We start from the raw sequence: 27,574 nt of genomic DNA, 5'->3' as shown, positions 1-27,574 counted from the left end.
GCTCCATCGCCGCATGTTGAGCACAACTTCATTATTCCATGCAATTCCACCGTTCCATGTTGGGCACGGCTCCATCGCGGCATGTTGGGCACGGTTCCACAGTTCCAGGTTGGCTTTAGCTCCATCGCTGTATGTTGGGCACAATCCCAGGTTGGCTTTAGCTCCATCGCTGTATGTGGGTACAGTCTCAGGTTGGCTTTAGCTCCATTGCTGTATGTTGAGGACAGCGCTATCATGGCATGCTGAGTGAAGTTCCTTCGCTGCTTATTCTGCAACCTTTCATCTCTGCATGTTGAACGCAGCTCCATTGTCACATGAGTGTAGTTTTTTCTCTGCAGGTCTCAGTGTGGGGTGCAGTCCTGTGTCTGCGCGTAGAACACAGCTCTGTGTCTGCCTGTGGAAAGCAGCTCCTTGTCTGTGTGTGGCATGCAGCTCTCTTGCGTATGGAACGCAGCTCCCTGACTGCATGCGGAGCGCAGCTCCATCTCTGTGTGTTTAGTACAACTCTTCTCTGCAAATTGGGCGAAGTTTCAGGGTGGTATGTGGAGCACAGCTCTGTGACTGCAGGTGCTACACAGCTTCATTTGTGCATAGGAAGCATAGCTCCTTGTCGGCGTGTGGAGTGCTGCTTCTTGCTGGCGTCTGGAGCACAGCTCCTTACCGGTGTCAGAAGCGCAGCTCCTTGTTTGCGTGTGGAAAGCAGCTCCTTGTCTGCGTTTTATACACAGTTCCATCGCTACCACAGCTTCATTTCTGCAGGTACCTCTAACATCCAGCTCTTTCAGTGGGGCACTGCTCATCCTCTGTCTGTTACTCTCAGCTTTTTCTCTGCTTGTTCACTGCATTTCTGTCTTTGCCAGAGGTGTGCAATTCTTCTCTGCCCATGGTGCTGTGGCTCAGTTTGTGTGCTTTGAGTGCAAATCCATTTGTTCTCGTTGAGCACGGATCCTACTCTGTGTGATGAGCACAGCTTCATTTCTGTCCCTTGAACACAGTTCAGTCTCTGACTGTGGAGCGTATTTTCACCTTTGCCTGTTGGGCACTGTTTCACCTTGACGGTCAACCCCAGCTCTTTTCTGCAGGTTGGATACAGTAACTTCTCGACAGCCGTGGCATACCGCACTTTAGATTGCTAGACAAGGCTGTCTTGTCTCCTGTTAGCTACCATTCCTGTGGCACCTTTTCTTGCCGTAGCCTCTTGGTGGCTGGCGAAAAGCTTCTCCTTTGCTGGAGTTTGAATTCGTCTGCTCCTTTTATGGCTACTTGGCACCATGGGGGTCGTTTCTCCACAGTGTGGCTCTCGATTCTCGTTCTTTCATCCCTAAGTCCAGAGCGAGCTGGTTGAGGAGTACTCTCTTTCTACGGTTGTACCCTGGTATGCTGCTGCCCTTTTCTTCATGGTTCTCCTAGAGAGACTAGTGCTCCAGTTAGTTGGTTCTTTCAACTCCTGAGTCTTTTCTTGTTCTGTGGAGTTTGATTCTGTCATTAGGCGCGGGTCTGGGTGGTTCCTGGGCCTTGCTTCCTTTCGTCTATGAAGTGTGGCGCACTGTTTGGGGTTGCGCATTCCTAGTACTAGTTAGGGTCGCTTCATCCGACCATCTTGGACTTAAGGCAGACTAGCAGGTTTGGGAGTTAGTCTTTGTCCTGCCAGAGTTCGGAGAAGTGGATCCTGGTCTAGGAGAGAGAGTTCTCCTTGTTGCTCGGATACGACTGTTGCCTTCCTTCCAGGGGGGGGGGGGGGGGGTCCTTTGGCATGAGTATCTTTTGCTGCTTCTTTTGCTACTCTCGGGACAGGGGTATGTAATTTTTCTTTTGCTCAGGATGTTTGTTTTACGTCCTACGGCTTCAGTTCCTTTTCTAGCCTGGTGGTTCGGATATTCAAATCCTTTTCTGCTGATCAGTTTTTTGCTGTGTGTATAGCTTTGTTGATTTTTCAACCTTCTGTATTCTTCTTTTCTCCCCCCCCTCCCCCTCCTCCATCTTTTGGAAATTGCTTTGCTGCATCCCATTAGTCTGGACTGGCCTGGTATAGATGACAAGGAAAAATTATGTTCTTACCTGATAATTTTCTTTCCTTTAATCATACCAGACCAGTCCAGATACCCTCCCTGGCTAAAGTCTGTCAGAGTTTTGTTTTCTTTAGGTATCCCTGGCTTTTCCACGACTCTTCAATATGGTGGGATGTCCTACAGCACTGCCTACTTCATCTTCTCTATTCACTCTCCTGCCACTTGTTGTGCCAGCTCTGTATGACTCCTGTTACTTGGGATCACAGAGTTCTTTCCCCGTATTCAGGGGTAGATCTTTGTGTGCTTGGGCAAGCTCAGTATGAACCATTCCCTCCCGCTTACTTCACTGTGAGGGGAAGTTGCAGTTGCCTTCGGCCAAGCAGGAACAATGAGGTTCTGCGTATTGACTCCAAGAGTTTGCCTGTTTGGTATTAACTGTGTTTTCTTCTAGACTTCAGAGCACCATTGCTTGGCTATTCGAAATACTGAACAGTCCAGGCTGCACGATACCTTAAGGGGCGGTTTACTTGGAACTATTTTCTCTGTTTCCTCTGGTAGATGGACACAACCCATTAGTCTGGACTGGTCTGGTATGATTAAATTATCAGGTAAGAACATAATTTTTCCGTGATAGGCTCACAAACCTTAACATGTATACACTGGGAGAGAGGAGATATAATAGAGACATTTAAATACCTCAGTGGTGTTGATGTACAGGAGATGAGCTTTTTCAAATGAAGGAAACCTCTGGAATGAGAGGGCATAGAATGAAGTTAAGAAGAAATAGGCTTAGGAGGAATCTAAGGAAATACGTTTTTGCAAAAGAGTGGTGAATGTGTGGAATGGCCTCCAGTGGAGGTTGTGGAGATGAAGACTGTGTCAGAATTTAAGAAAGCGAGGGACAGGCATATGGGATCCATTAGGAAAAGGAGTTAGTGGGTACTGAGGAAGTCTGCCGTCATGTTTCTGTGCTTTTGAACATAGATGAATAACCCAGCATATAGAATTACAATAATCCAAGTGAGAAAATTAATGCCTGAACTTGAAAATGTTCTTCATTTAAAAAGTGACAAATTTAACGTAATTGTCGCATTTGAAAATACTATTTTAACCACCATGTTGATCTACGAGTTCATTTATAGTGTTGTCAAAACATCCAGTACCTTAATGGATTTCTCGGGAACAGAAATACCAGATACTAATTGAATAGAGTTAGGAATGGAATTTAAAGAGGTTCTTAGCCAAAGTATCGTGATTTTTTTCCTTGTTAAGTTTCAGTTGAAACTGATTATTTCAATATTCCACTGTTTTTATACTTTTATCAGTTAAGAGAATTATTTGACTGAGATCACTTGCTTCAGGTAAAATAATTATAGTATCTACATAAGAGTAAAAATGTAAGTCTAAATACTGTATGTAAGTCCTGAGACTCATATAAATGTTAAAACGAATGGGTGAAAGAGGTGAATCCTGAGAAACACCACATGGTGGTCTCCAGCTTGTAGAAAATTATCATTCATTTTTATGTTGTATGTTCTATTTTTTTAAATTTCTCAAACCATTTAAGAACCTTACCAAAAATATCGATTTCACTTAATTTAAGCAGCAAGAGAGTGATCCACTGTACCAAAGCTGCTGTAAGATCAAATTGATTTAGAATTGCTTCCTTGCCTGTTTTTTGTGCTTTTTGGAGGCATAGGTTTTGGATATGTATTGATCTATGGTTTTGGGTTATGCTTCATAGGTATCCAAATTAAAAGATGAAGAACGTGCAATGAAGAAGAGAAAACGGAAAGAAGAAGGAACAGAGAAAGAGAAAAAGCCTCGGAAAATGAAGGTCCCCAAACAGCTAGGGTAATTAATAATATAATAAGTGTTTGGAAATAACTCATCAAATCACTGATAATCCTGTCTTCCTCATCAGCGTGTATAGCACCTATAAGTAGAAAAGAGGGAAGGAAGGCATATATAGGTGTTGCATCAGTTTCCTTATCATCCCACTTGACCAGTCCAATGATTGTGTCCATTCCTGAATTATTACAGTGATGTCTCCAGTATAAGGCGTGGTGCATCCTGGAATACTCTAGTATTTCTGTATCTGCAGCAAATGGTAGGTCTGGTCTGGTGCAGCAGGTCGTTTGTTGAGATCTAATTCTCCAGGATACAGGAGACCGTTAGACCATAAAGGAGTCCTTAGGTCTTGTCACTGATCCAGTTGGTCCCTTGGTTTTGGCCATGGTCCTTAGCCTAGTGGAGTGTGGTAAGGGTTTGTCACCTCTAGCCCAAAGGCTTTAGCTTGGTGAGATGTGTAACAGAGGGACCCTCAGGGCCTGGGCAGTTTGGGGGAGGGGGAATGTTGCTATTACCCCCTCCCTCCACTACCAATTGGGCTCCCCTGCAGCAATAAAAATGCAATTAAATTTGGCTGATTGGCCTTATGCTTTATTCCACTTTGTCAGGGGAACAAAGCTGCTTCCAGAAAAAAAATGGGGGGTGGGGGGTGGGAGATGAAGGCAGCTCAGCACAAGTGTTAACACCAGTACAAGAATATTTTGGGCAGGGGGAAGTCCTAGGGGGATCCCAATAGGTAATCCACAGTCTTGGTTTCAGAGGGGAAAGGATTTGCATCAGTCTGTGGCAATTGTGTGCACAATGGCCAGTGCTGTGCTCAATGTGGGGTTGCAAGAGATATTTTTTTGCTGGCTCCAGACTGCCAGGAGTTAGAGGCTCAGCCCCAGGACAGGTCTACACCTGTTGTGCCAGAATTTCTGTATTGCTGTAAAGTTGAGGACCGAATCCCATTGCATCCACCGTGCTGTGTAAGAGATCCCTTGGAACAGCTGGGGACCCTTGGGGGAGCTAGTGGACAAGAAACTTAAGCTAGTTCCTCATGAGTGGGTCCATTTCACCTTCATCCTCTTGGAAGTTGTTCCCTTAAGGTTTGCCCTGACATTTGAAGCTCCTGTTTCTAGTGCCCTTGTCCCGTCTCCCCCCCCCCTCCTCACTCCTTTTACTGAGGTTGGAGCAGTTCCTTCTGGCACTTGTTTTCTGTGGGGCAGAGTATGACTTTGGCCACACTACCTTGAGCGCTTGTCTGATCTTGGAGGCTAAGCAAGGTCAGGCATGGTTCCAATCCCCTAGCAGGGACAGTTAAGGAGTTTCCTCTTCTGCCTGATGGTAACTAAGACAGGAAGTTCTTTGAGCCCATTCGCTTTGAATCGTAGCTGGTCTGTTTGTAGGCAGCCTGGCTGGGCGAGTCCTTTCCTCTTGATATTTGACAGAGGACTACTACTTGCTTCCTGATAGGTGTTCTCCCTGCACAGTTGTGAGTGTGCAGATCCTTTCAGTTCAGGATCCTCTCTGTGGCCTGGGCAGTCCTTGCCTGGTTCTTGGTCAGGGACAGGTTTGTCTTGGTCACTCGGTTACATGCAGAGTATCTGAGTGTGCCATCCCAGACCCACCTGGTGGTCTTGCTATACCTTGGTGGTAGATTCCAATATAGACACAAAGTTAAGTCCATCTTTTTGAACCCTCGACCTAGGGTGTGACTTACGCCAAGGAGTTAGTGGTCTCAGCTCTAGAGTTCTGGGGCTGTAGGCCTTGTGGTAGGCCTTGCTCCTTTCTGGGTGGGGTGCTGTTTTTCTTCCTCAGTAGAGTATGCCTCAATGTTGGTCCTGAAAATGGGAGATGGGCACTTGGGGGTGCTGTGCTGGTCTGGGACTCAAAGCTGTTGGGAGGCTATTATGCTTTCATGATTAATTCATTCACAATTACACAAGTGAATAAAGTAATCCATATTACATCACAAGGAAATAATAATAAACCGAAGTCACCAAGTAAACAATTCTCAGTCCACAGTAATGAGAGGGGATCATCAAACAAACATAAAGAAATATCAAATGCTATTCTGTAAGTTTAGACATATGACTAAGTAAAACATATCAGCCAGCCCTACAGTGGTTAATTTTGTGTTGCTACATCCTTAGTTGGGACACTCTCAAATTTACAAATTCAAGAGGCTATTTAGGTCAAAAATAATAAAAGGTTTACCCTCAAAAACTAGTAAGTACAAAGAAATTTCAGTACATAATTCACTCCAAGAACTAGAAACTACTGGTGTCTCTTCTGCGTCGACCTTGATAAATCAGAAAAAATACAAATGAGACCTGAAAAAGTTGTATTCAAATGACTGAAGTATATATAATATACGGTTCCAATCTGTCTCTAAGTTATCCTTTGTCTTAATAACTTCCATTGATGTTTCTAGGAACCCTGTTAAATCCATAATTGCTGTATTTCCTTTGGTCTCCAACAGATCTTCCAGTTCCAAACACATAGTAGGCTCTAACAAGAGGGGTAGTGCCTCTGGTGGAATCTTTAAAGCTTCAAGGGAGTATTTGCGAACCATATCTGTAGCTGAAATTAGACAAGTCATCAGAATGTTTAATAACCTCAAGTTATTCTTTCTCAATTGATTTTTTTTCCAAAACTTCAATTTACTGTATAATGCATAATAGTCCTTGTCTTTCATTAGGGCTACAGCTCCCTTCTTCAAGGACACAAACATTGCCTCCTATCCTATGACTCTTTAATTTTCTCAGGAATCTCTCTTGGGGAATTTTGTCAAAAGCTTTCTGAAAAGATACACTACATCAACCATCTCCCCTTTATAACCCCATGTTATTCACACCTTCAAAGAAATGAAGCATATTGGTGAGGCAAGACTTTCCTTGGCGAAATCCATGCTGGCTCTGTGCCATTACACCATTTTTATCTATGTGTTCTGTAATTTTATTATTTGTAATAGTTTCCACTATTTTGCCTGGCACTGATGTCAGGCTTACTGGTCTGTAAATTCCAGAATCACTCCTTGAACCCTTTTTAAAAATCGACGTTACATTGGCCTGCCTCCCAATCTTCAGGTACTATGGACGATTTTAATGACAGTTTACAGATCACTAACAGCAGATCAGAAATTTCATGTTTAAGTTCTTTCAGTACCCTTGGATACATGCCATCCGGTCCAGGTGATTTACTGCTCTTCAATTTGTTGGTTTGGCTTTTTTTTGTTGTTATATTTGTACCCCGCGCTTTCCCACTCATGGCAGGCTCAATGCGGCTTACATGGGGCAATGGAGGGTTAAGTGACTTGCCCAGAGTCACAAGGAGCTGCCTGTGCCTGAAGTGGGAATCGAACTCAGTTCCTCAGTTCCCCAGGACCAAAGTCCACCACCCTAACCACTAGGCCACTGAGATTTCTTTCAGTTCCTCCGCATCACCCTTGAAAGCCATTTCTGGTACAGGTTTGATCTCTTACATCTTCTTCCGTGAACACTGAAGCAAAGACTTCATTTAGTCTCTCCGCTATAGCCTTGTCCTCCCTGAGTGCCTCTTTTACTCCTTCATGGTCTAACGGTCCCACGGATTCCCTTGCAGGTTTTCTGCTTATGATGTACCTGAAAAAGTTATTACTGTGTGTTTTTTGCCTCTGCAGCAAGTTTCTCTTCATATTCTCTTTTATTCTTTTTTTATCAATGCTTTGCATTAACCTGCTATGTTGTTTCTTATTTTCTTCATTTGAATCCTTTTTCCATTCTTTGAAGGATATTCTTTTGGCTTTAATAGCTCTAATAGCGATACACAGCATGGGAATCACCATACAATGTGCCTGCATCTATCTTGCTTGTCTGCAGAAAAAGCTATGTTGCATACATGCAAGAGAATTTTCCATAATAGTAGAGGAATGCAGGTACACTTACCTGCACTCCTTCTCTGCAGCATGACTTCAACATGTATGTGCTAGCTAGGGAACAGACTCAGAGGAAGAGGACGTTACCTGGCATAGGAAAGCTCTCACACAAGCTCAAGAAAAGCCAAAAGCTTCTCTTGAGCTGGAGGAGAGCTCCATCACAGAGGTTTCATCAAATGATATAACTGTACAGCATAGCTGCATTCCTCTGCTATGTATGGCAAATCCCTGTTACAGGTAAGCAACTTTACTTTCTTTGAGTACAAATGAATCGCCTCCTGTCCTGCATATGTCCATCCTTCTTTGCTGGAGTTAGGCATATTAGCTTAATAACAGAACTGTAACCAGGATTTTTGGTTTTGTCCAAATCCGCAGCTAAAATTAACTGCTTGTTTTCTTCCAAATCTGGTGAGACTACTACTACTACTACTATTTAGCATTTCTATAGCGCTACAAGGCATACGCAGCGCTGCACAAACATAGAAGAAAGACAGTCCCTGCTCAAAGAGCTTACAATCTAATAGACAAAAAATAAATAAAGTAATCAAATCAATTAATGTGAATGGGAAGGAGAGAGGAGGGTAGGTGGAGGCGAGTGGTTACAAGTGGTTACGAGTCAAAAGCAATGTTAAAGAGGTGGGCTTTCAGTCTAGATTTAAAGGTGGCCCCTGTCAACAGCATCTACTCCCGGCACTACCACAGAACAGAGCCAGCCTCCCTCCCCTCCCCACCTTCCCGACAGAGCCCCCCCCCCACCTTAAACCCTGGTGGTCTAGTGGAGTTTTCCCGTCTAGTCCTGCAGTATCCCTTGGCAGTCAGATATTCAGGATATCCACAATGAATATGCATGAACTTGATTTGCATACACTGCCTCAGTTATATGCAAATCTCTCATGTATTTTCATTGTGAGTATCCTGAAAACCTGACTGCCAAGGGGTACTCCAGGACTGGAGTTGGGAAACATTGATCTAGTGGCCTAACCGAGGCAGGAGCAATCCTCAGTTGCTCCTGCCAATCCACCGTCAAAATGGCTGCCAAGACCTTCAGCGATAGTCTTGCATGACTGCCACGGAAGGTCTCGGCAGCCATTTTGACAGTGGAGACAGCAGGGGCAGGAGCAGCTGGGGATCGTTCCTGGCCCAATTAGGCCACTAGAGCACCAAGTCTCCTATGGTAGGCCCAGCGAGGGCCAAGGGGTGGTGGGAGCATGGGCAGTGGTTCTGTTTGGGGGAGGGGTTGAGTTTCAGCTAAAAATGAGCTGGCATTTTTAGCTAAAACCAAAACATGGCCAAATCAGAATGAAGCTGAAAACAAAATTTGGTTAGCTAGAATGCGCTGTTGGTTGATGTCAACCTGTTGTGTAACTGATGATTCTCCTGTTTTCTGCAAACACCTATTCAGGATGAATGACTTCATTCTCTAGGTTCATTACATTACGTAAATATTATCTATTTAAATCTCTCACTACATTGCTACATTGTTGCACTAAGTTGAAGACGTAGCAGCACACTACCTCTGGCAAGCATCAAGTTCAGCCAAATAGCATTTACAGGAATGCATGTTAGTCAAAAACAGATTGGGAATGGCTTGGCAGTTATTGACCTGCATGCAAGAAAAAAATAGAGATATTGGAAGATCTTAAAGAACTTTTGTGAGGACACCATATTTTATGTTAATAGACTGAAGTCTTTTCTTGCAGAGTGATGGCCTTTAACTTGCACAAATCAGAGAAGAAGAAGAAGAAGCTATACAAGGATTCACTGTCTCTTGCAGCCATGATCAGGAAATTTCAGAAAGAAAAGGAAGCCTTGAAGAAAAAAGAAAGCATCCAAAACCCTCCAGTTGTAACTGTAATTACTTCACAGAAGCCGCCCTCAGCCCCTGGAAACGACATGCCTGACTTGAATCTTGGCCCTGATCCAGTTCTTTCCATCTTTGGGAGCACCAGTGAACGAGAGTTGTTTCAGGAGGCTGAAAATGCTTTGGAGATGCTAGGTGATATTGACTTTGACCGATTGTTGGATGCTTCTAATGGTAGTCCTCTCTCAGAGCCAGGAGAGAATGGCAGTGCTACACAGCCAAGTAGCATATCTCAGGTCCTGTCTCCTAAGCAGGTCCCTGCACTCCCAGAGGGTTTGCCCTCATCCCTGGATCAGCGTGTTGCGGATCTCCGAACTGTAAGTATCACTGAAAGAAAAGGAAACTTTCCAAGACAGTGTTTTGTTTGCCCATGTTTTGACAAGTGCTAAACCAAAACAGTAATTATTTCATATACATCAGTAGTAACATTATTTTACCCGTATGCAAGCTAAGGAGAATTTAGGTTGAATTCCCAAATTGCATTTCATCTTGGGCAGTAGTCCACTTCGGTTTATGGGAGTTTAACTAAACATTGATCTCTGAGTGAGCTTGATTTGTAACCTGTGAATCCATGTAGTGATGTCTGTGATATTAAAATTTCATGAATGAACAGTAATTAAAAAAAAAAAAAAAAAAACTCATAGCATCGCAAAATGTAGAGCACCAGATTTATTGAAGTTTTATTCCTAGTACTAAAATTTACTATACTAAATCAACATGCAGGATTATTCTTTTTTACAGGTAATAGAAATAAAACAAAATAAAACATGGAAAAGAAAATAAGATACCTTTTTTATTGGACAACAGTTGTCCATAAAAAAGGTATCATCTTATTTTCTTTTCCATGTTTTATTTTGTTTTATTTCTATTGATTACCTTTAAAAGTGGACTAATACGGCTACCACACCTCTCTTCTTTTTTTACAGAAAGTTGGATTACTACCTCTAGAAGTTCTGAGATTAGATTTTTATCTTCAAATCTCTTTAGATCTGGATTTTTAAAACAAAAGTATACTTACATAAGTATTGCCATACTGGGAAAGACCAAAGGTCCATCGAGCCCAGCATCCTGTTTCCAACAGTGGCCAATCCAGGTCACAGATACCCGGCAAGATCCCAAAAATGTACAAAACATTTTATACTGCTTATCCCAGAAATAGTGAATTTTCCCCAAGTCCATTTAAAACAGTCTATGGACTTTTCCTTTAGGAAGCCGTCCAAACCTTTTTTAAACTCCGCTAAGCTAACCGCCTTTACCACAGTCTCTGGCAACGAATTCCAGAGTTTAATTACACGTTGAGTGAAGAAAGATTTTCTCTGATTCATTTTAAATTTACTACATTGTAGCTTCATCGCATGCCCCCTAGTCCTAGTATTTTTGGAAAGCTTGAACAGGCGCTTCATCTACCCGTTCAGCTCCACTGATTATTTTATAGACCTCTATCATATCTCCCCACAGCCGCCTTTTCTCCAAGCTGAAGAGCCCTAGCCGCTTTAGCCTTTCCTCATAGGGAAGTCGTCCCATCCCCTTTATCATTTTCGTCGCCCTTCTCTACACCTTTTCTAATTCCACTATTAGAGCATATTTTCAAAGCACTTAGCCTTCCAAAGTTCCATAGAAACCTATGGAACTTTGGAAGGCTAAGTGCTTTGAAAATATGCCTCTATATCTTTTTTGAGATGCGGCGACCAGAATTGAACACAATATTCGAGGTGCTGTCGCACCATGGAGCGATACAAAGGCATTATAACATCCTCATTTTTGTTTTCCATTCCTTTCCTAATAATACCTAACATTCTATTTGCTTTCTTAGCTGCAGCAGCACAATGAGCAGAAGGTTTCAACGTATCATCGACGACGACACCTAGATCCCTTTCTTGGTCCGTGACTCCTAACGTGGAACCTTGCACGACGTAGCTATAATTCAGGTTCCTCTTTCCCACATGCATCACTTTGCACTTGCTCACATTAAACGTCATCTGCCATTTAGATGCCCAGTCTCCCAGTCTTCGTAAGGTCCGCTTGTAATTTTTCACAATCCTCCCGTGATTTAATGACTTTGAATAATTTTGTGTCATCAGCAATTTAATTACCTCACTAGTTACTCCCATCCCTAGGTCATTTACAAATATGTTAAAAAGCAGCGGTCCCAGCACAAACCCCTGGGGAACCCCACTAACTACCCTTCTCCATTGAGAATACTGACCATTTAACCCTACTCTCTGTTTTCTATCTTTTAATCAGTTTTTAATCCACAATAGAACACTACCTCCTATCCCATGACTCTCCAATTTCCTCTGGAGTCTTTCATGAGGTACTTTGTCAAACGCCTTCTGAAAATCCAGATACACAATATCAACCGGCTCCCCTTTATCCACATGTTTGTTCACCCCTTCAAAGAAATGTAGTAGATTGGTGAGGCAAGATTTCCCTTCACTAAATCCATGTTGACTTTGTCTCATTAATCCATGCTTTTGAATATGATCTGTAATTTTGTTCTTAATAATAGTCTGTACCATTTTGCCCGGTACCGACGTCAGACTCACCGGTCTATAATTTCCCGGATCTCCTCTTTAGAAACCTTTTTAGAAAATCGGTGTTACATTGGCCACCCTCCAATCTTCTGGTACCACTCTCGATTTTAAGGATAAATTACATTTCTAACAATATCGCCACAAGCTCATTTTCAGTTCTATCAGTACTCTGGGATGAATACCATCTGGTCCAGGAGATTTGCTACTCTTCAGTTTGTAGAACTGCCTCATTACATCCTCCAGGTTTACAGAGAATTCATTAAGTTTCTCCGACTCATCAGCTTCAAATACCATTTCCAGCACTGGTATCCCACCCAAATCTTCCTCGGTGAAGCAAAGAATTCATTTAATCTCTCCGCTATGGTTTTGTCTTCCCTGATCGCCCCTTTTACTCCTCGGTCATCTAGTGGTCCAACTGATTCTTTTGCCGGCTTCCTGCTTTTAATATACCTAAAAAAATATTTTACAATGTGTTTTTGCCCCAACGCAATCTTTTTTTCGAAGTCCCTCTTAGCTTTCCTTATCAGCGCTCTGCATTTGACTTGACATTCCTTATGTCGTTTCTTTTATTTTCAGTCGGTTCCTTCTTCCGTTTTCTGAAGGATTTTCTTTTAGATCTAATGGTACTCATTTTCACCTTTTATGTTTTGGGCACTGTTGGGATGACAACAGTAGGGTTTCCCAGTTTATTCATTGAGAAATCCTGTGGTGCTGTGGGAAGAGTCAAATAGTCTAGGCTTGTCTACCCAAGTCCCTATTTTCTGTAGTCACTGATGGAGACCAAGAGCAGGGTCAAGCTGTAAATGGTGGTGGTGGTAGTACCCTTGAGTTTCCCCTTTTCCACACCACACTGACACCAGCCTAGCAGTAGGTTGATGACAGCAGCAGTATAGTACCTCAAGCCATGCCCTCCTCTGCAGACAGGGAGTCAGAGTTTCAAACATACAGCACTATGACATCCCCTATTTTTCAAACCTCAACATTTGAGGGATTAGTGGGAGACAGTGAGAAAGAGAAGGAGGAGATTGGGGGAGGGTTGTTAGCGTGTGTGAATTAAAAAGAGGATGATGGAGGAGGGTGTGAGTACGAGAATGAATCCTACCTCCTGATTCTGATTTCCTAACCCTGTACCCTCCCCCCCCCCCCACACACTCGTCTTTTTCTTCCTTGCTTTTTATTCCTGCTCCTTTTCCTATTCCTCTGCAGCTCTCTCTTGAAATACTTTCTCCATCTTCCTCCTCTCTTCCCTCACCCTTCCTTCCCATTCTTTATTATCCCTTTCTTATTTCCAATCACTATTACATTTCTTCATAATTATTCCTCCCAGCACACTACAACTATTGAGTTAGAAAATACTTTGTTACTTGAATCCAGGAAATTTGGATGATATATCAATTCTGATATATCATTTTAACTTTGTGGATAAAAAAGTCCTGTAAATCAGTAACAAAGTTCATGGAAACTAATAAACATAATAAATTCTGCTTGATTTATTTTAATTTCAAAAGATATACCTCCCTGATGGCCAAGCAGAAGGGGACTGATTTCATTGCTCGGAAACCAGTTCCAGAAAAACTTTAGGATGTATGTAGCTGCATTAGTTGTTTAATGTGGGAATAAGGTTGTGCTAATCACCACATTAAATAGCTTCTTTAGAAAGAGTCAATTGGGGGCTTGGAATGGGTAGAGACTCTGTGTTACTGTTAGTATGATAGATAATATAGATCAGTTGATACACCTCGAAAGATGTAGCTAACTGCATTGCATGTTAACTACTGCGTATTGAATTTGCAGTGACCACTTTTTCTCTGTGCTAGTGACATGGCAGATCTCCCAAAATTACTGTTAGTGCCATAACACTTAACACAGAGGTTCTGCTGTTACCACACATTAATATTGGTAATTGCTACTACTTATCATTTCTATAGGGCTACTAGACGTACGCAGCGCTGTACACTTGAACATGAAGAGACAGTCCCTGCTCGACAGAGCTTACAATCTAATTAGGACAGACATGCAAGACAAACAAGAGATAAGGGAATATTAAAGTGAGGATGATAAAATAAGGGTTAGGAGTTAAAAGCAGCATCAAAAAGGTGGGCTTTTAGCTTAGATTTGAAGATGGCGAGAGATGGACCTTGACGTACCGGCTCAGGAAGTCTATTTCAGGCATGTGGTGCAGCAAGATAAAAGGAACAGAGTCTGGAGTTAGCAGTGAAGGAGAAGGGTGCAGATAAGAGAGATTTACCCAGTGAACAGAGTTTCTGGGGAGGAATGTAGGGAGAGATGAGAGTGGAGAGGTACTGAGGAGCTGCAGAGTGAATGCACTTATAGGTCAATAAGAGGAGTTTGAACTGTATGCGGAAACGGATAGGGAGCTAGTGAAGTGACTTGAGGAGAGGGCTAATAAGTACAGTAACTACAAAACCTTACTGCAGTCTAGTTAATAGGGACCTACGTGGTAGTTCATTTGTTCCTTAAACTTTAGAGAAGATAGCCTGATTGGCATCTGTTCGAATTTATGCACAATACTGAACTTAAAGCAAAATAAAAAGTCAAAAAAGCAAGGAATTTGCAGACTTCAAAATTGTAATTTGCCCTCTGTCCATTGACCTTGAAATATTTTCTTGTTCTGAACACTTTGCTAAAATTGTATCTCATGGAGAACTGTTTTCTTGAATTTTAGTTTCTACAGAGAGGCAATATATCAAATACCCTTACCCTTATATGGGTCATGCTATGACTTCCACTTAATTTGGTATTGTACTGCCAAACTCTTAGGAGCAGTTCATGTGTGCATATAATTGGTTTTATCTTGTTTAAGCTGTGCTAGTAAGCATATGCAATACTACAAACATGGGTTTTCTTTGTATTTTTAAATCTTGGGCGAGTGTTCAGTTTGTTCTTTAATTTACTTTGAAACATTGCTTTGGCTATTTTTCTTGCTGTGATAACCACAGCAACCAGTTACCATAAAACACACTAGGGTCTTGAAGATGAATACCATAAAACAGGAATGCACAGTGCTGGTTCTCACGTAGCACAATTAGGTACGGTTAAATGAAGTATGAGAGCTAACTTTGTTCTTAGAGCAAATTCATATACATGTCTCTGAAATATTTTATGGATTTTATGGAAAGTAGACCTTTTGTTGTCCTCTGAGAATAGAGTTGTGCCGTTCACTACTAAATTCTCAGATGCATTCTCAAGTGTTGTCTGACTGGAATCTCGCTGTTCTTTTTGAAGACAAGTACTATTGTCACTATTTTGAGTAATTTTACTCCAATTGAGCCCTTATGCAGGCGTTTGTACGCTGAAACACGGCTTATGACAGGAGTTTGAATTGAAGATCTCTTGATTGTTCCAGTCCTGAAGGCCTGTTTGTGCTTTTTTTGTATTTTTATAAATAAAAAGTAGAAACAGTTGGTGGGAAACAGAGAAGAAATGAAATAGTGGTCCCATTGTAGAAATTTCAAATTGTGTAGGCACATATAGTTCTGTAGTAGACTAGGGGGCTCATTTTCAAAGCATTTAGACTTACAAAGTTCCATAGGTTACTATGTAACTTTGTAAGTCTATGTTCTTTGAAAATACGCCTCATATGTAACTTTGTAAGTCTAAGTCCTTTGAATATATGCCTCTAGGTATCTGTTTTGGCATCTTGAGGGCATAGGTGTAATAGGGATATGGAAGAACTTGAGCTGATCAGAGAAGAAAGGTACAGAAGATGAATATAGTACAAATAAACATTAAACATCTTAGAATGATATCTGAGGTGGGTTATGAGTTATTAAGTAAAGTATTAAAATTGGTTATAAACAGGTCTTGTGTAGCTGGTGGCTACTGAAGACAACCTAGAAAGAAAGGAAGATTTGTAACCAGTAATATCCTAAAGATAAGGGTACCTTCGTGTTGGACATCACTGGCATAGGTCAGTGATGCTACTTTTTCCTATAATTTTGAGCTAGTAAGCCAGGTTTATTTTTTTTTTTTAGGTAGCTCATAAGGTCTTTTATAATTGCAGTGTGTTTTTTCCATATTTTGTTGTTAAAGTTCAGAAATGAAGCAGGTTCTTCCATACATTCTAACATTAGAAAATAACAGTCTAAATACAATGCTGTACTGTTGGGTAAGTTTTTTTTTTTTTTTTTTTTTTTAATTATTTATGTAAGTAGTAGGGGAATTTGCCCAGTTCAGAACATCGATGCGATATGTTGCCTTACAACTACTGACCTCTCACACTCACACTTTTTCACACACACACTCACACTTTCTTACTCTCACACTCACACACACACACACACACACACACACACACACACACTCTTCAGAAAGAAGCTGCCCACTAAAAATGTTCTTAACCAGTTCTGTGCAGTAGACATATGGAAATATTTCTAGTGGCGATAGTACATAGATTCATACTTAAAACGTGGGGTAAGTACAGATAATTTCTTAGGGAGGAAATTATTGTAAGGCATCTTGTTCGCTGTTTCTCTGCTTCCTCAGATGCATCCTGTTTATTCAGTGGGGAGGATACGGGAGAGGCTGTCAGGGTGATCAGCTCAATCTAATTTTGAAATGAAGAAATGTATTCTTACTCTACTGCATGCATAAATATGTCGTTCAATATTTGGTAAAACTAGGGCTGTTGCCTATTGTCCAACTCTCTCCAGACCTACAAAAATTGAATATCCTAGCAGCGAGTGACTGGTAAGCATTGCAGTGTTCCAAAATAATTCATAAAATTACTGTGAATAGTATAACAATAAAAAATAAAAGGACAAAGAACATTTATTGTTGGCAGAGAAAACTATAGCATATCCAATCTCCAAAGAACATTCCAACATAGCTAATGTTTTCAGTCAGCTAAGCTGACAAAATTTAGATTATTAATGTATATGTAGACCCATAGTGGTTAGAACAACAGGGAAGCTAGGGTTCATATTCTAGCTTCTCCCATTGATGCTCCTTGTGACCTTGGCAAGTCACCTTCCATTTCTTCAGGTCCAATTTAGATTGTAAGTCTGCATTGACAGGGAAATAACTTATTTATTTGCTTGTAACTTGTCTCAAGCTCAGATTTGGAAAAGGTGAATAATTTAACACAAATGGAACCCCCCCCCAAAAAAAAACAAAGGAAAAGGGTGCAGATAGTCACACTGGAGAACCTGATGGAAGTGATGCGCACTGTTGACTGTCATCTTTTCCAGGCTGCAAAGATGTTTGATGAAGAAGGCAAGAAGAAATTCTTCACACAGGAAATGAACAATATTCTTCTAGATTAAGTGTTTCCACAGGCTGCATATCTATATTTATGAATGAATTTTTACCACAGTTCAGAGCAAAATAATATTTCCTTAACTTCAGCAACAGATGAATCCAGGAACTGGTGGGTGGTATCCATCTACCAGCAGGTGGAGATAGAGATCACTGAAAGAAGTCAGTGACCCAGAGTGCCCAGGTCCTTCCCTGTTTAGTTTATCTCTATCTCCAGCAGGTGTTGGACGGATCTTAACAGTTCTTGGATTCTGTTGTTGAGGAGTGGACTTCTGGACTGCCCAGTTGAGCTTGGGGTGTGTGGCTGAAGGTGCCCACTTTAAAGGCATACCTGGTTCTCAAGTCCCTGCCTTACCCTCATTTTCTCTACTCCCACTGCTACCTCTCTGTGCTGTGCTTTGCTTTGTCGTTCTGGCTTTGCTTTTCTCACAGCAAAAAAACAAAAACTGCAGCACAATTCCAGACCCGAACTCTATCTGACTGGGTGTTGGGGCACTGGACCGTAGTGTTTGTTCCTCCTGGTAGTGTCTGCTGTGGACCTAACCGGTGGTGGGGTGAGTCTCCCTTGATTTTATTCCCTTCTGTGTTAGCACCTCTTGTGCTTTGTTTATGGCGGCAGAAACCGTCAAGTGCTGCTTGCCCCTCCACAGCCTCGTAAGGTGGATCTCCTGTTGAAGGGAGTTCTCAAGCCAGGAAAGATGTTTCCCATGCATCAAGATATCTGGGACGTCATTCAGGCTCAGTGGGATGCTCCGGACTCAGCCTTCAGACCTGCAAAAATCTATGGTCCGCCTTTATCCAGTTCCTGAACCTGACAGGACCCTTTTAAAGCCTCCGGTGGTTGATGCTGTGGTCTCCGCAGTCACAAAACGCAATGTGGTGCCGGTGGATAGAGGTTCGGCTCTTAAAGACTTACAGGATCGTTGGCTAGAGTCTTTACTCAAGAGTAGTTTTGATGTCTCTGCTTTGGTGGTGTGGGCTGCCATTTGTGGTTCTCTGGTGGCTAGGGCGTGCTTTCGGTGGTCCGAAAAGGTCCTAGACCGACCTTCGGGTGATTTGTCCTCTATTGATGCTGAAGTGGCAAAGCTAGAGATGGGCTCGGCCTTCTTAGCGGATACTTTGTACAACTTATTGAGAACATTTTCTAAGTCTATGGCTTTAGGAGTGGCTGCTAGGAGGTCTCTGTGACTGAAAGGTTGGTCAGCAGATGCAGCTTCTAATTCTAAACTCAGTAAATTTTTCTTTAGGGGCTCTCTCTTGGTGAGGATTTGGATAAATTGGTTCATAGTCTGGGAGAGTCTAAAGTCCCTAGACTCCTGGAGGACTGGCCGAAGCCTTCAGGTCGCTCTTTATTGTCGCCTCGTGGTCGAGGGCATGATTTTTGACATTCCCGCCGGGTAGGTCGGCTCCGGTTCAGCATTCTCATTTCTTTCAAAAGACTCAGTCCTTTTGTGGCGCTCAAAGGGGAGGTAAGGACTCAGGAGCCTCCTTCCAGGCACCTCTCGATCCTCCCAGTGATGTTTTCGGGGCCCAGACTCTGGTTCCCATGGTAGTGCGTTTGGCGCAGTTCTTCTAGAGGTGGGCCCAGATTACCACCGACCTGTGGGTCTTGGAGGTTATTCGAGAAGGGTACGCCTTAGAGTTTTACGCGTCCTTTGGCAGACACCTTTCTGGAGTCTCCCTGACAAGCTCGCTTCAAGGTGGGAGTCATAAGGGGGACTGTAGACAGGCTTCTCAGCCTTCAGGCTATTTGTCCTGTGCCCTCCTCAGAACTCGGTCAGGAGCGGTATTCAATATATTTTGTTGTTCCCAAGAAAGAAGGTTCTTTCAGGCCCATTCTGGATCTCAAAGCAGTCAATCGAGCTCTCAAGGTATCCACTTTTTGTATGGAGACTCTCCGGTCAGTTATTGTAGCAGTCAGAACCGGAGAATTTCTGACAGCTCTAGATCTGACAGAAGCTTATCTTCATATTCCCATCCGTCCCTTACACCAACGCTTCTTGCAATTTGCCATTCTCGGCCAGCATTTCCAATTTCGAGCATTGCCATTTGGTTTAGCAACAGCTCCTAGGACATTTACCAAGGTGATGGTCGCGGTGGCAGCAGCCCTCCGCAAAGAGGGGGGTTCTTGTTCATCCATATCTGGATGATTGGCTCATTCGGGCCAAGATGTTTCAGGAGAGTCGACAGGTCAAGGACAGAGTGCTACAATTCCTGCAGTCCCTCGGGTGGATAGTCAATATCCAGAAGAGTTGCCTGCATTTCTCTCAGTCTCTGGATTACTTGGGGGTGCGCTTCGACACTCTAAAGGGTTGAGTGTTCTTGACAGAAGCCCGGATTCTCAAGTTGCAGACCCTGGTCCGCCAGTTCCGCCGGTCAGTTCGACCATCGGCGAAAGACTATCTTCAAGTTGTAGGTTCTATGGCAGCTACGATAGAGACGGTTCCCTGGGCCAGGGCTCACATGCGGTCGCTTCAGACATCCTTCCTCTTCAGGTGGTCTCCTCAGAGAGGCTCTCTTTGGAAAAAGCTACCGCTCCCGACTTGGAAGCGGAATGCTATACGATGGTGGCTTCGGACATCCCATCTATCCAGAGGCATGTTGCTGGATGCTCCACAGTGGACGGTGGTTATGACAGATGCCAGTTTGAAAGGCTGGGGAGCTCATTGAGCCAATATGTGCAGGGTCTGTGGTCACCAGAGGAGGCAACCAGTTCCATCAACCTCTTGAAGCTGCGGGCAATCCACCTAGCGCTCCGGGTTCCCCCCCCCCCCCCCCGCTAGAAAGCCAGGCAGTGTGCATCATGTCTGACAACGCTACGGCAGTGGCTTATGTCAATTGTCAAGGAGGAACAAAAAGTCTTCCCTTACAGCAGGAAGCTGCACTTCTCCTGGACTGGGCAGAGTCCCATCTGATAGCCCTGTCAGCGGCTCACGGGGCTTCCATCTGATAGCCCTGTCAGCGGCTCACGGGGCAGGAGTGGAAAATGTACAGGCGGATTTTCTCAGTCGCATTACTCTGGAAACCGGGGGGGGGGGGGTGGGCTGTAGCTTCAGACGCATTCCAGCTAATCGTACATGACTGGGGTCTTCCAGTCCTGGATCTTTTCGCCTCAGCAGCCAATTTGAAGGTCCTGAAGTTCTTCAGTCAACAGAGGAACCCCAAGTTGCAAGGACTCGATGCGCTCCTTCAACCGTGGCTGGGAGGGTCTTCTCTATGCATTCCCTCTGTGGCCACTGTTGGGTTGCCTGATCCGGAAGGTAGAGGCCTACAGGGGTCGAGTGATTTTTGATAGCCCCGGACTGGCCGCGCAGGCCTTGGTACGCCGATCTTCGCGGTCTGCTGGTCGGGCCTCCTCTACGATTCCCGGTCTTCCCGGGGTTGTTGATGCAGGCTTCTGTTTGTCATCCTGACCCCGGTCAATTTTGTCTTTTGGCTTGGCTATTGAGTGGGCGCGGTTGGCTAAGAGAGGTTACTCATCAGAAGTGATTTCCACTATGCTCAAGTCTCGGCGTCGTTCCACTTCTCTCAATTACATCAGAACTTGGAGATTTTTTGAGGAGTGGTGTCAGAGCACAGGGGTTTCTCTTTTTCGCGCTTCTGTTTCGCAGATTCTGGATTTTTTGCAGCGGGGGCTTAATAAGGGGTTAGCTTTGTCCTCGCTTAAGGTGCAGGTCACAGCTTTAGCTTGCTTCAGGGGTCAGATTCTAGGTAAGTCCCTGGCCTCTCATCCAGATGTTCTCCGTTTTCTGCGGGGGGGGGGGGGGGGGTCTCAATTTGGTTCTTTTGGTTTTCTCTCGTACTCCCTTAGAGCCTCTAGTTTCCTGCACATTGAAGGATCTTACTCTCAAGGTATTCAATGGTGACCCATTTCATGAGTGACTTGATCATTGGAAGAAAAGATATAGAATAAGACAGCTCTACATTGCTGGAGAAAAGTGGTCAGCGAACTCTGAGAAATTCATCACAAGGTGAAATTTCAGCGTCTCCTTAAAAAGGAAGGCATATCAAGAGACCAGATATACATCTGTGATGAAACAGGGTTAAATTTTAAAATGTTGCCTTTTGCCCACCTCAATATGAGAAGACCACAGTGGAATCTGAAATTCCAGTGGAAATAGCCCACCCATCCTCATTCTTTCACAGTTCATCCATCTTCACTGTGGACCATGTTGGTTAAGTGTTGACGTCCACCATTGCAACAGAGGTGTCACTTTTGCACCAATGCAAGAGTATTGTATCCTGATAGCAGGGCCCCTGATCATAAACTGAATAAATGCTCCTTATCAATCAGCTGGAGTTCAGGGCAATACCATAATCTGATTGTCACGTATACACAGTAGGTAACTAGGTTTGTGAGCCCTTGGACCACTGCCGAGGAGCGGCAGCGGCAGGAGAATCACCCAAACACAAGACAAGGCAGACCGGAACTGGAACACAGTGGATCGGGGCGAGGCTTCACCTACACTTAGCTATCCTTTACCCAGAGTTAAGCTCCGGGCTGCAGGCAGCCGGCAGGACTTACCGGACAGGACAGGAAGGCCGGAATGCAGGACACAGCAGCAGGCAGACAGACAGCCAGCAGGAAACACTAGAAACACGCTGGGTTCCAGGGACACAGCAGGCAAATGAATAGTCCAGAAACAAGCCGGGTAGGCAGGTGGCAAGCAGAAGAATAGTCCAGTAACAATCCGGGTCTAGGCAGGCAGCAAGCAGAAGAAAAGTCCAGTAGCCAAGCAGAGACAAAGTCACCAAAGAGTAAAAACACAAAGGCACTGCAACAACTCACACCAAAGGAACACCTCTGAAGAACACTGTTGCAAGGCAACTAGGAACCTTACCAGGTGGTTAATAAAGGTCACTAGGGAGTTCACCAGGTATGGGTGCTGCTTGGTTTCAAAAAACTCCCAAAACAATCTGGAGAGCTGGAAGATCTGGACCAGACCAGCATATCTTCTGGAACATGGGAACCGGTAAACCATCAATTCACAGCATTCCCCAGGTCTAAACCCTGGGGACCGAGGTGACTGCGAGCCAGGGACCTGGACACAACCGTGACACCCTCCCTTAAGGCCTCCCCGGGCTTCTCGGGAGGTCTGGGTTTCCCTGGATCTTCTTGATGAAATCGGCTGGCACGATTAGGTAGTTTTCCAATGTCCATATCCTTAGGCGCTGGCCGGGAGCTGGCCGGTTAGGAACGAGAATGGTTTTTGTTTACCAAGCGGGGTTGAGTGCCTGGCGCTGGAGTGGAGCTACGGGCCATGGTTTGCTGCGAACTAGCCTTTTGATTCTTAGATCTCTGGCGCTCCGGATTGTCCTGAAGCTTAGGTCCTGGGGTCGACTTCTTACGTAAAGTGCGGGACCCCTGGCCCCAAGGAGGCGTTTCAGAAGTCCTGTTGGCCGGATCCTGAGACCTAGGCCTGTTACCCCCACTTGGCACTGGCTGATCAGGGGTAAGGCACATGCACAGGTCATCCCCCTTGCAAAAGTCTTAGAGTCCTGAGAGTCACTAATATCCGTCCATGCATCTGAATCCTGGTCCAACTGTTCGCCGACCACACTATCGGTGTCAGGGATGAAACAGAGTTTCCGACACGACTCGCCCCAGTCCACGATCTCACCCTTTCCCCAGTCCAGGACCGGATTGTGTCTCTGTAGCCAGGGAAGACCCAACACAATGGGCTGCATCGCTGAGGAAAGGACATAGAGAGAGATGTCCTCCCAGTGATCGCCAATCTGTAAGCTCACAGGAATGGTTTGAGTGTTTACATAGCCTTGAATACTCCCATACACTGAAAAGAGCGGGATGGTCTTCGGTAGTTCTTGTGTTGGAATGTTAAGCTGCTGGACCAGAGACGCGGTTATAAAGCTTCCACCCGCCCCGGAGTCCAGGAAGACCTCAGTATGCTCTTGCCAGTGACCTAGGTCGAGCACTGCTTGCATTAAAAACTGGGTAAGCAGAAGGTTAGAAGATTGGCTTATGACTGCCTGCAGTCAGACCTGGCCCCAAGGATCCGGGTTTCTGTGGACAATTGACCGCGTAGTGTCCCATCTCACCACAATACAGGCAGAGGTTAAGGGTCCGACGTCTCTGTTTCTCTTGAATCGTGAGCAGGGTATGGCCTAATTGCATGGGTTCCGCTGGTGGTTGAGGGGGTACCTCCCGCGGACGAGGAGTCTGTGGTAACACTGGAGGGCTAGTGGTCTTAATGCCTATCTTCTCTATGGAATGCCGTTCTCGGCCATGCTCCTGGAAACAAATATGAATCATAGTACAGATCTTGATTGGCTCATCCAACTTGGTGGGCAGTTCACGTCCAGCCAGCTCATCTTTAATCTGCGGTGCCAATCCCTGCCAAAAGGTTGCGATTAGACTCTCATTGTTCCAAGCTAACTCAGAAGCCAAGGTGCGGAACCGGATCGCATAGTCCCCCAGGGTCTGTGTACCTTGCTTGAGACTCAAGAGTGCAGCAGTAGCGGAAGTAACCTTCCCTGGTTCTTCAAAAACTTGTCTAAATTGCTCCAAAAACCCCTGGAGATCATGAAGCACCGGATCGTCCTTCTCCCACAGAGGGGACGCCCACGTCAATGCTTGACCAGACAACAGAGACATAATGTAAGCTATTCGAGTTCTCTCCGAGGGAAAATCTTGGGACTGGAGCTCAAAGATTATTTCACACTGGTTGAAAAAACCTCTACAGTCTTTGGGGTTGCTGTCATATCTTGGGGGTGACTTAAGACGGATACCTGATGTGCCAGGAACCATAGCAGGTCCCGAGGCTGCTAGGGGCGGTGCCCCCGGTCCCGGGTACTGGCCCTGCACTAATCTTTGTAATTGTTCCATCTGGCGGCCCACCTCCCTGGTGAGTTCCTCTACACATTGGCTCAATTCATCAAAAAGTTTGCAGCAGTGAGCAACCTGTCCCCGCAGCTCCCTAAGACCAGGTGACTCCTCCGAGCTCATGGCCTTGCAAACTATCATGTATACACAGTAGGTAACTAGGTTTGTGAGCCCTTGGACCACTGCCGAGGAGCGGCAGCGGCAGGAGAATCTCCCAAACACAAGACAAGGCAGACCGGAACTGGAACACAGTGGATCGGGGCGAGGCTTCACCTACACTTAGCTACCCTTTACCCAGAGTTTAAGCTCCGGGCTGCAGGCAGCCGGCAGGACTTACCGGACAGGACAGGAAGGCCGGAATGCAGGAACAGCAGCAGGCAGACAGACAGCCAGCAGGAAACACTAGAAACACGCTGGGTCCAGGGACACAGCAGGCAAACGAATAGTCCAGAACAAGCCGGGTAGGCAGGTGCAAGCAGAAGAATAGTCCAGTAACAATCCGGGTCTAGGCAGGCGGCAAGCAGAAGAATAGTCCAGTAATAATCCGGGTCTAGGCAGGCAGCAAGCAAAAGAAAAGTCCAGTAGCCAAGCAGAGACAAAGTCACCAAAGAGTAAAAACATAAAGGCACTGCAACAACTCACACCAAAGGAACACCTCTGAAGAACACTGTTGCAAGGCAACTAGGAACCTTACCAGGTGGTTAATAAAGGCAGGTCACACAGGGAGTTCACCAGGTATGGGTGCTGCTTGGTTCCAAAAAACTCCCAAAACATCTGGAGAGCTGGAAGATCCGGACCAGACCAGCATATCTTCTGGAACATGGGAACCGGTAAACCATCAATTCGCAGCATTCCCCAGGTCTAAACCCTGGGGACCGAGGTGACTGCGAGCCAGGGACCTGGGCACAACCGTGACACTGATCTGAAGATGTATAATACTTAGAGAATTAATTTGTTACAGACCACCAATCAAATTGTTTATGTCAACAAACAAGGAGGTGCAGATTTCCTTCACCTGTTCTGGGAAGCAGCATGAATTTGGAACTTATGGATTTCTCATCACTTAAAAATGTAGGTCACTTGTGTGCTGGGCAGTTGTTAGAACCAGATAGCAGACAAGCTCAGAACATAGTAACATAGTAGATGATAGCAAAATAAAAGACCTATATGGCCCATTCAGTCTGCCCAAACATCATATTCATTATCAGTTCATTATTAAACCAACAATACAACAGTGCTATTAACTAACAATATTTTACTTGCTAAATCAACTTTAAGGTATCTTCTGTCACACTGCATTATACAGCACCCGCACTGATGATATATCATATAAATGTGGTATAAATAAAATACGCATACTTTTTCCAGATCTGTCTTTGCCATTTTCAGGACACAGACTATAAGAAGTCCACCTAACACTGACCTTACTTACCAGTTAGTGGAGTTGTTGAAGCTCTCTCCTGCCACTCTTCAGTTGTGTAAGTAAGTGATCTCTGGACTATCATACCTTGTAGGATATTTTCTGGTCCTGAGGCACTTGCTCAAATAGACCATTGTCAGCGTTGCAAATGCAAAGCTGCCTCTCAGTTATTCAGCGCACCTGCTCCCAAATTGGCTGGTAAGGGATGCAGTGATCTTAATGTAGACTTGGCCACTCCACCATGCTTATTTTTCAATCCTTCTAATAGCCAAAAACCTTGTATAGGTTTTAGAATAGCCAATACAGTTATTCGTTGCATGATACTGACCTTGTTAAAACTGTTTCCTTTTTCTGAAAGACTCTGTTCTTCCTCCTGAGTAGACTACAGAACAGGAAATTCCATTTGCATGCAAGCCTCAGATTTGTAGCTCTAATGATATAGAATTTGAACAGTTTTTAACTTCTGCTATCAATGCATATTCAAATCTTGGTGGCAGCAAGAACCCTTCCAATAGAAACAAAGCACATTTAATTAGAAAAAAGAATCATCTGGTGTTTCACAAATGGTTACAAAGCTGTTTGGTGTTCTCTAAACACCATACTATACTACCTTTATCATTTCTGTTACCTTGAACTGTAAGAATCTTCCATCAAAGTATATCTTAGCATGCTCTCATCATATCATGTTTCTATAGACAGATTTCTGTCCATTCATTTCCAGATTCTTGAGGGAGCTTCTTCATATTACGGAAGCTTCCTATGCCATGGAACTTCAACTTCTGTGTTATCCTTGCTTCTTTCATGAGCCTTTCATCTGAGCCCATAGAATTCACATCTCTCAAACATCTCACTTGGAAGATGTCTTTGTAGTCAGCTGCTTTAGCTAGGAAATCAGTGACTTGAAGTATTCTGCCCGTTAAACCCGCAAAGTGAGCCGACATCCAATATTCAGAGGCACTTAATTGGTTAGTGCTACTGAATATATCCACGAACTGGCCTCCCCTAACTGGATAGGTTAGGTGTGGGCCAGGGGGAGCGCATCAGCTTAGCTGTTCAGCAGTGATTTTCAGTCTGCTAATTTGATAAGTAACTGCATAAATTTATAAGTTAACTTGATGCACCAAGTTAACTGGACACCAGCATTTAATATCCAGAGTTAATTCAGCCTGTGACTGGAAACAGCTTATCAGCTGCTTATTGTCACGGGCTGAATATTGGGCCTTAAGATATTTAGCCCCATTTTACATAGGACATTTAGGGGGTCTTTTACTAAGCCGTGTAGCATTTTTAGCTTGTGGTAGAAATCAACTGGCACCCTAGGTTCTCTTGGATGAAGGATCTTTGTACCTTTCCTTAAGATCTCTGCCCTCATGAAAGGAAAATGTCTCCCCCTGAGGAGTTCTCTTTTACCAGATGTGTTAAGGAGATGGCTCAGACCATTCTAATTAAGTTGGAAGTTGAAGATGAGCCCGGGGCAGAATTTGGACAACCTTGGCTTTGATACCCCTCCTAAAGGAGCTATGACAGTTCCTGCTCACATATCCTTAAGATGGTACAGATGAAGCAGTGGGATACCTCTGTATAGTCTATTCATAAGAAGGCTGACTCTGTAGAGTCTAAAAGGTTCCCAGATTGAGACGCTCCAGCTTCCACGCCATTATTGTTTAGTCGTTGAAACTGCTCTGAAAAGAGCCAGGAGCTCCAAATCTCACTCCTTGGTTCCCCCCAGGGAGGGATGCTATGCTGTCCTCTTGCATATTTGTACCAGCTCTTTATGAGCATACACTTGAAGTCCTTGGTAAGCAGTGTGGCTGAATTTGCAGACACTCTACCATGTCAGAAGGCTGCAGAGCTCCGCCAGTTAGTAGTTAAGCAGAGGGAGT

The 27,574-nt window shown here is 44.2% G+C and overlaps 1 protein-coding gene across 1 annotated transcript in view; it reads left to right on the top strand.

The window, feature by feature from the left end:
• Positions 1-3,753: 3,753 nt before the first annotated feature.
• The window catches only part of LOC115459371 (ubinuclein-2-like), a gene marked incomplete at both ends in the record, with an annotated part of 65,577 nt that continues 41,756 nt past the window's right edge, over positions 3,754-27,574 (top strand). Inside the window, 2 exons of the mRNA XM_030189206.1 lie at positions 3,754-3,863; positions 9,459-9,936. Of these exons, the coding sequence (XP_030045066.1) occupies positions 3,754-3,863; positions 9,459-9,936 (588 nt within the window). The remainder of the gene's footprint in view (positions 3,864-9,458; positions 9,937-27,574) is intronic.

Source organism: Microcaecilia unicolor, unplaced genomic scaffold (assembly GCF_901765095.1).
Source record: "Microcaecilia unicolor unplaced genomic scaffold, aMicUni1.1, whole genome shotgun sequence".
Taxonomy (NCBI): domain Eukaryota; kingdom Metazoa; phylum Chordata; class Amphibia; order Gymnophiona; family Siphonopidae; genus Microcaecilia; species Microcaecilia unicolor.
Note: the sequence above shows the minus strand (reverse complement) of the source record. Positions and strands in the feature narration are given on the sequence as shown.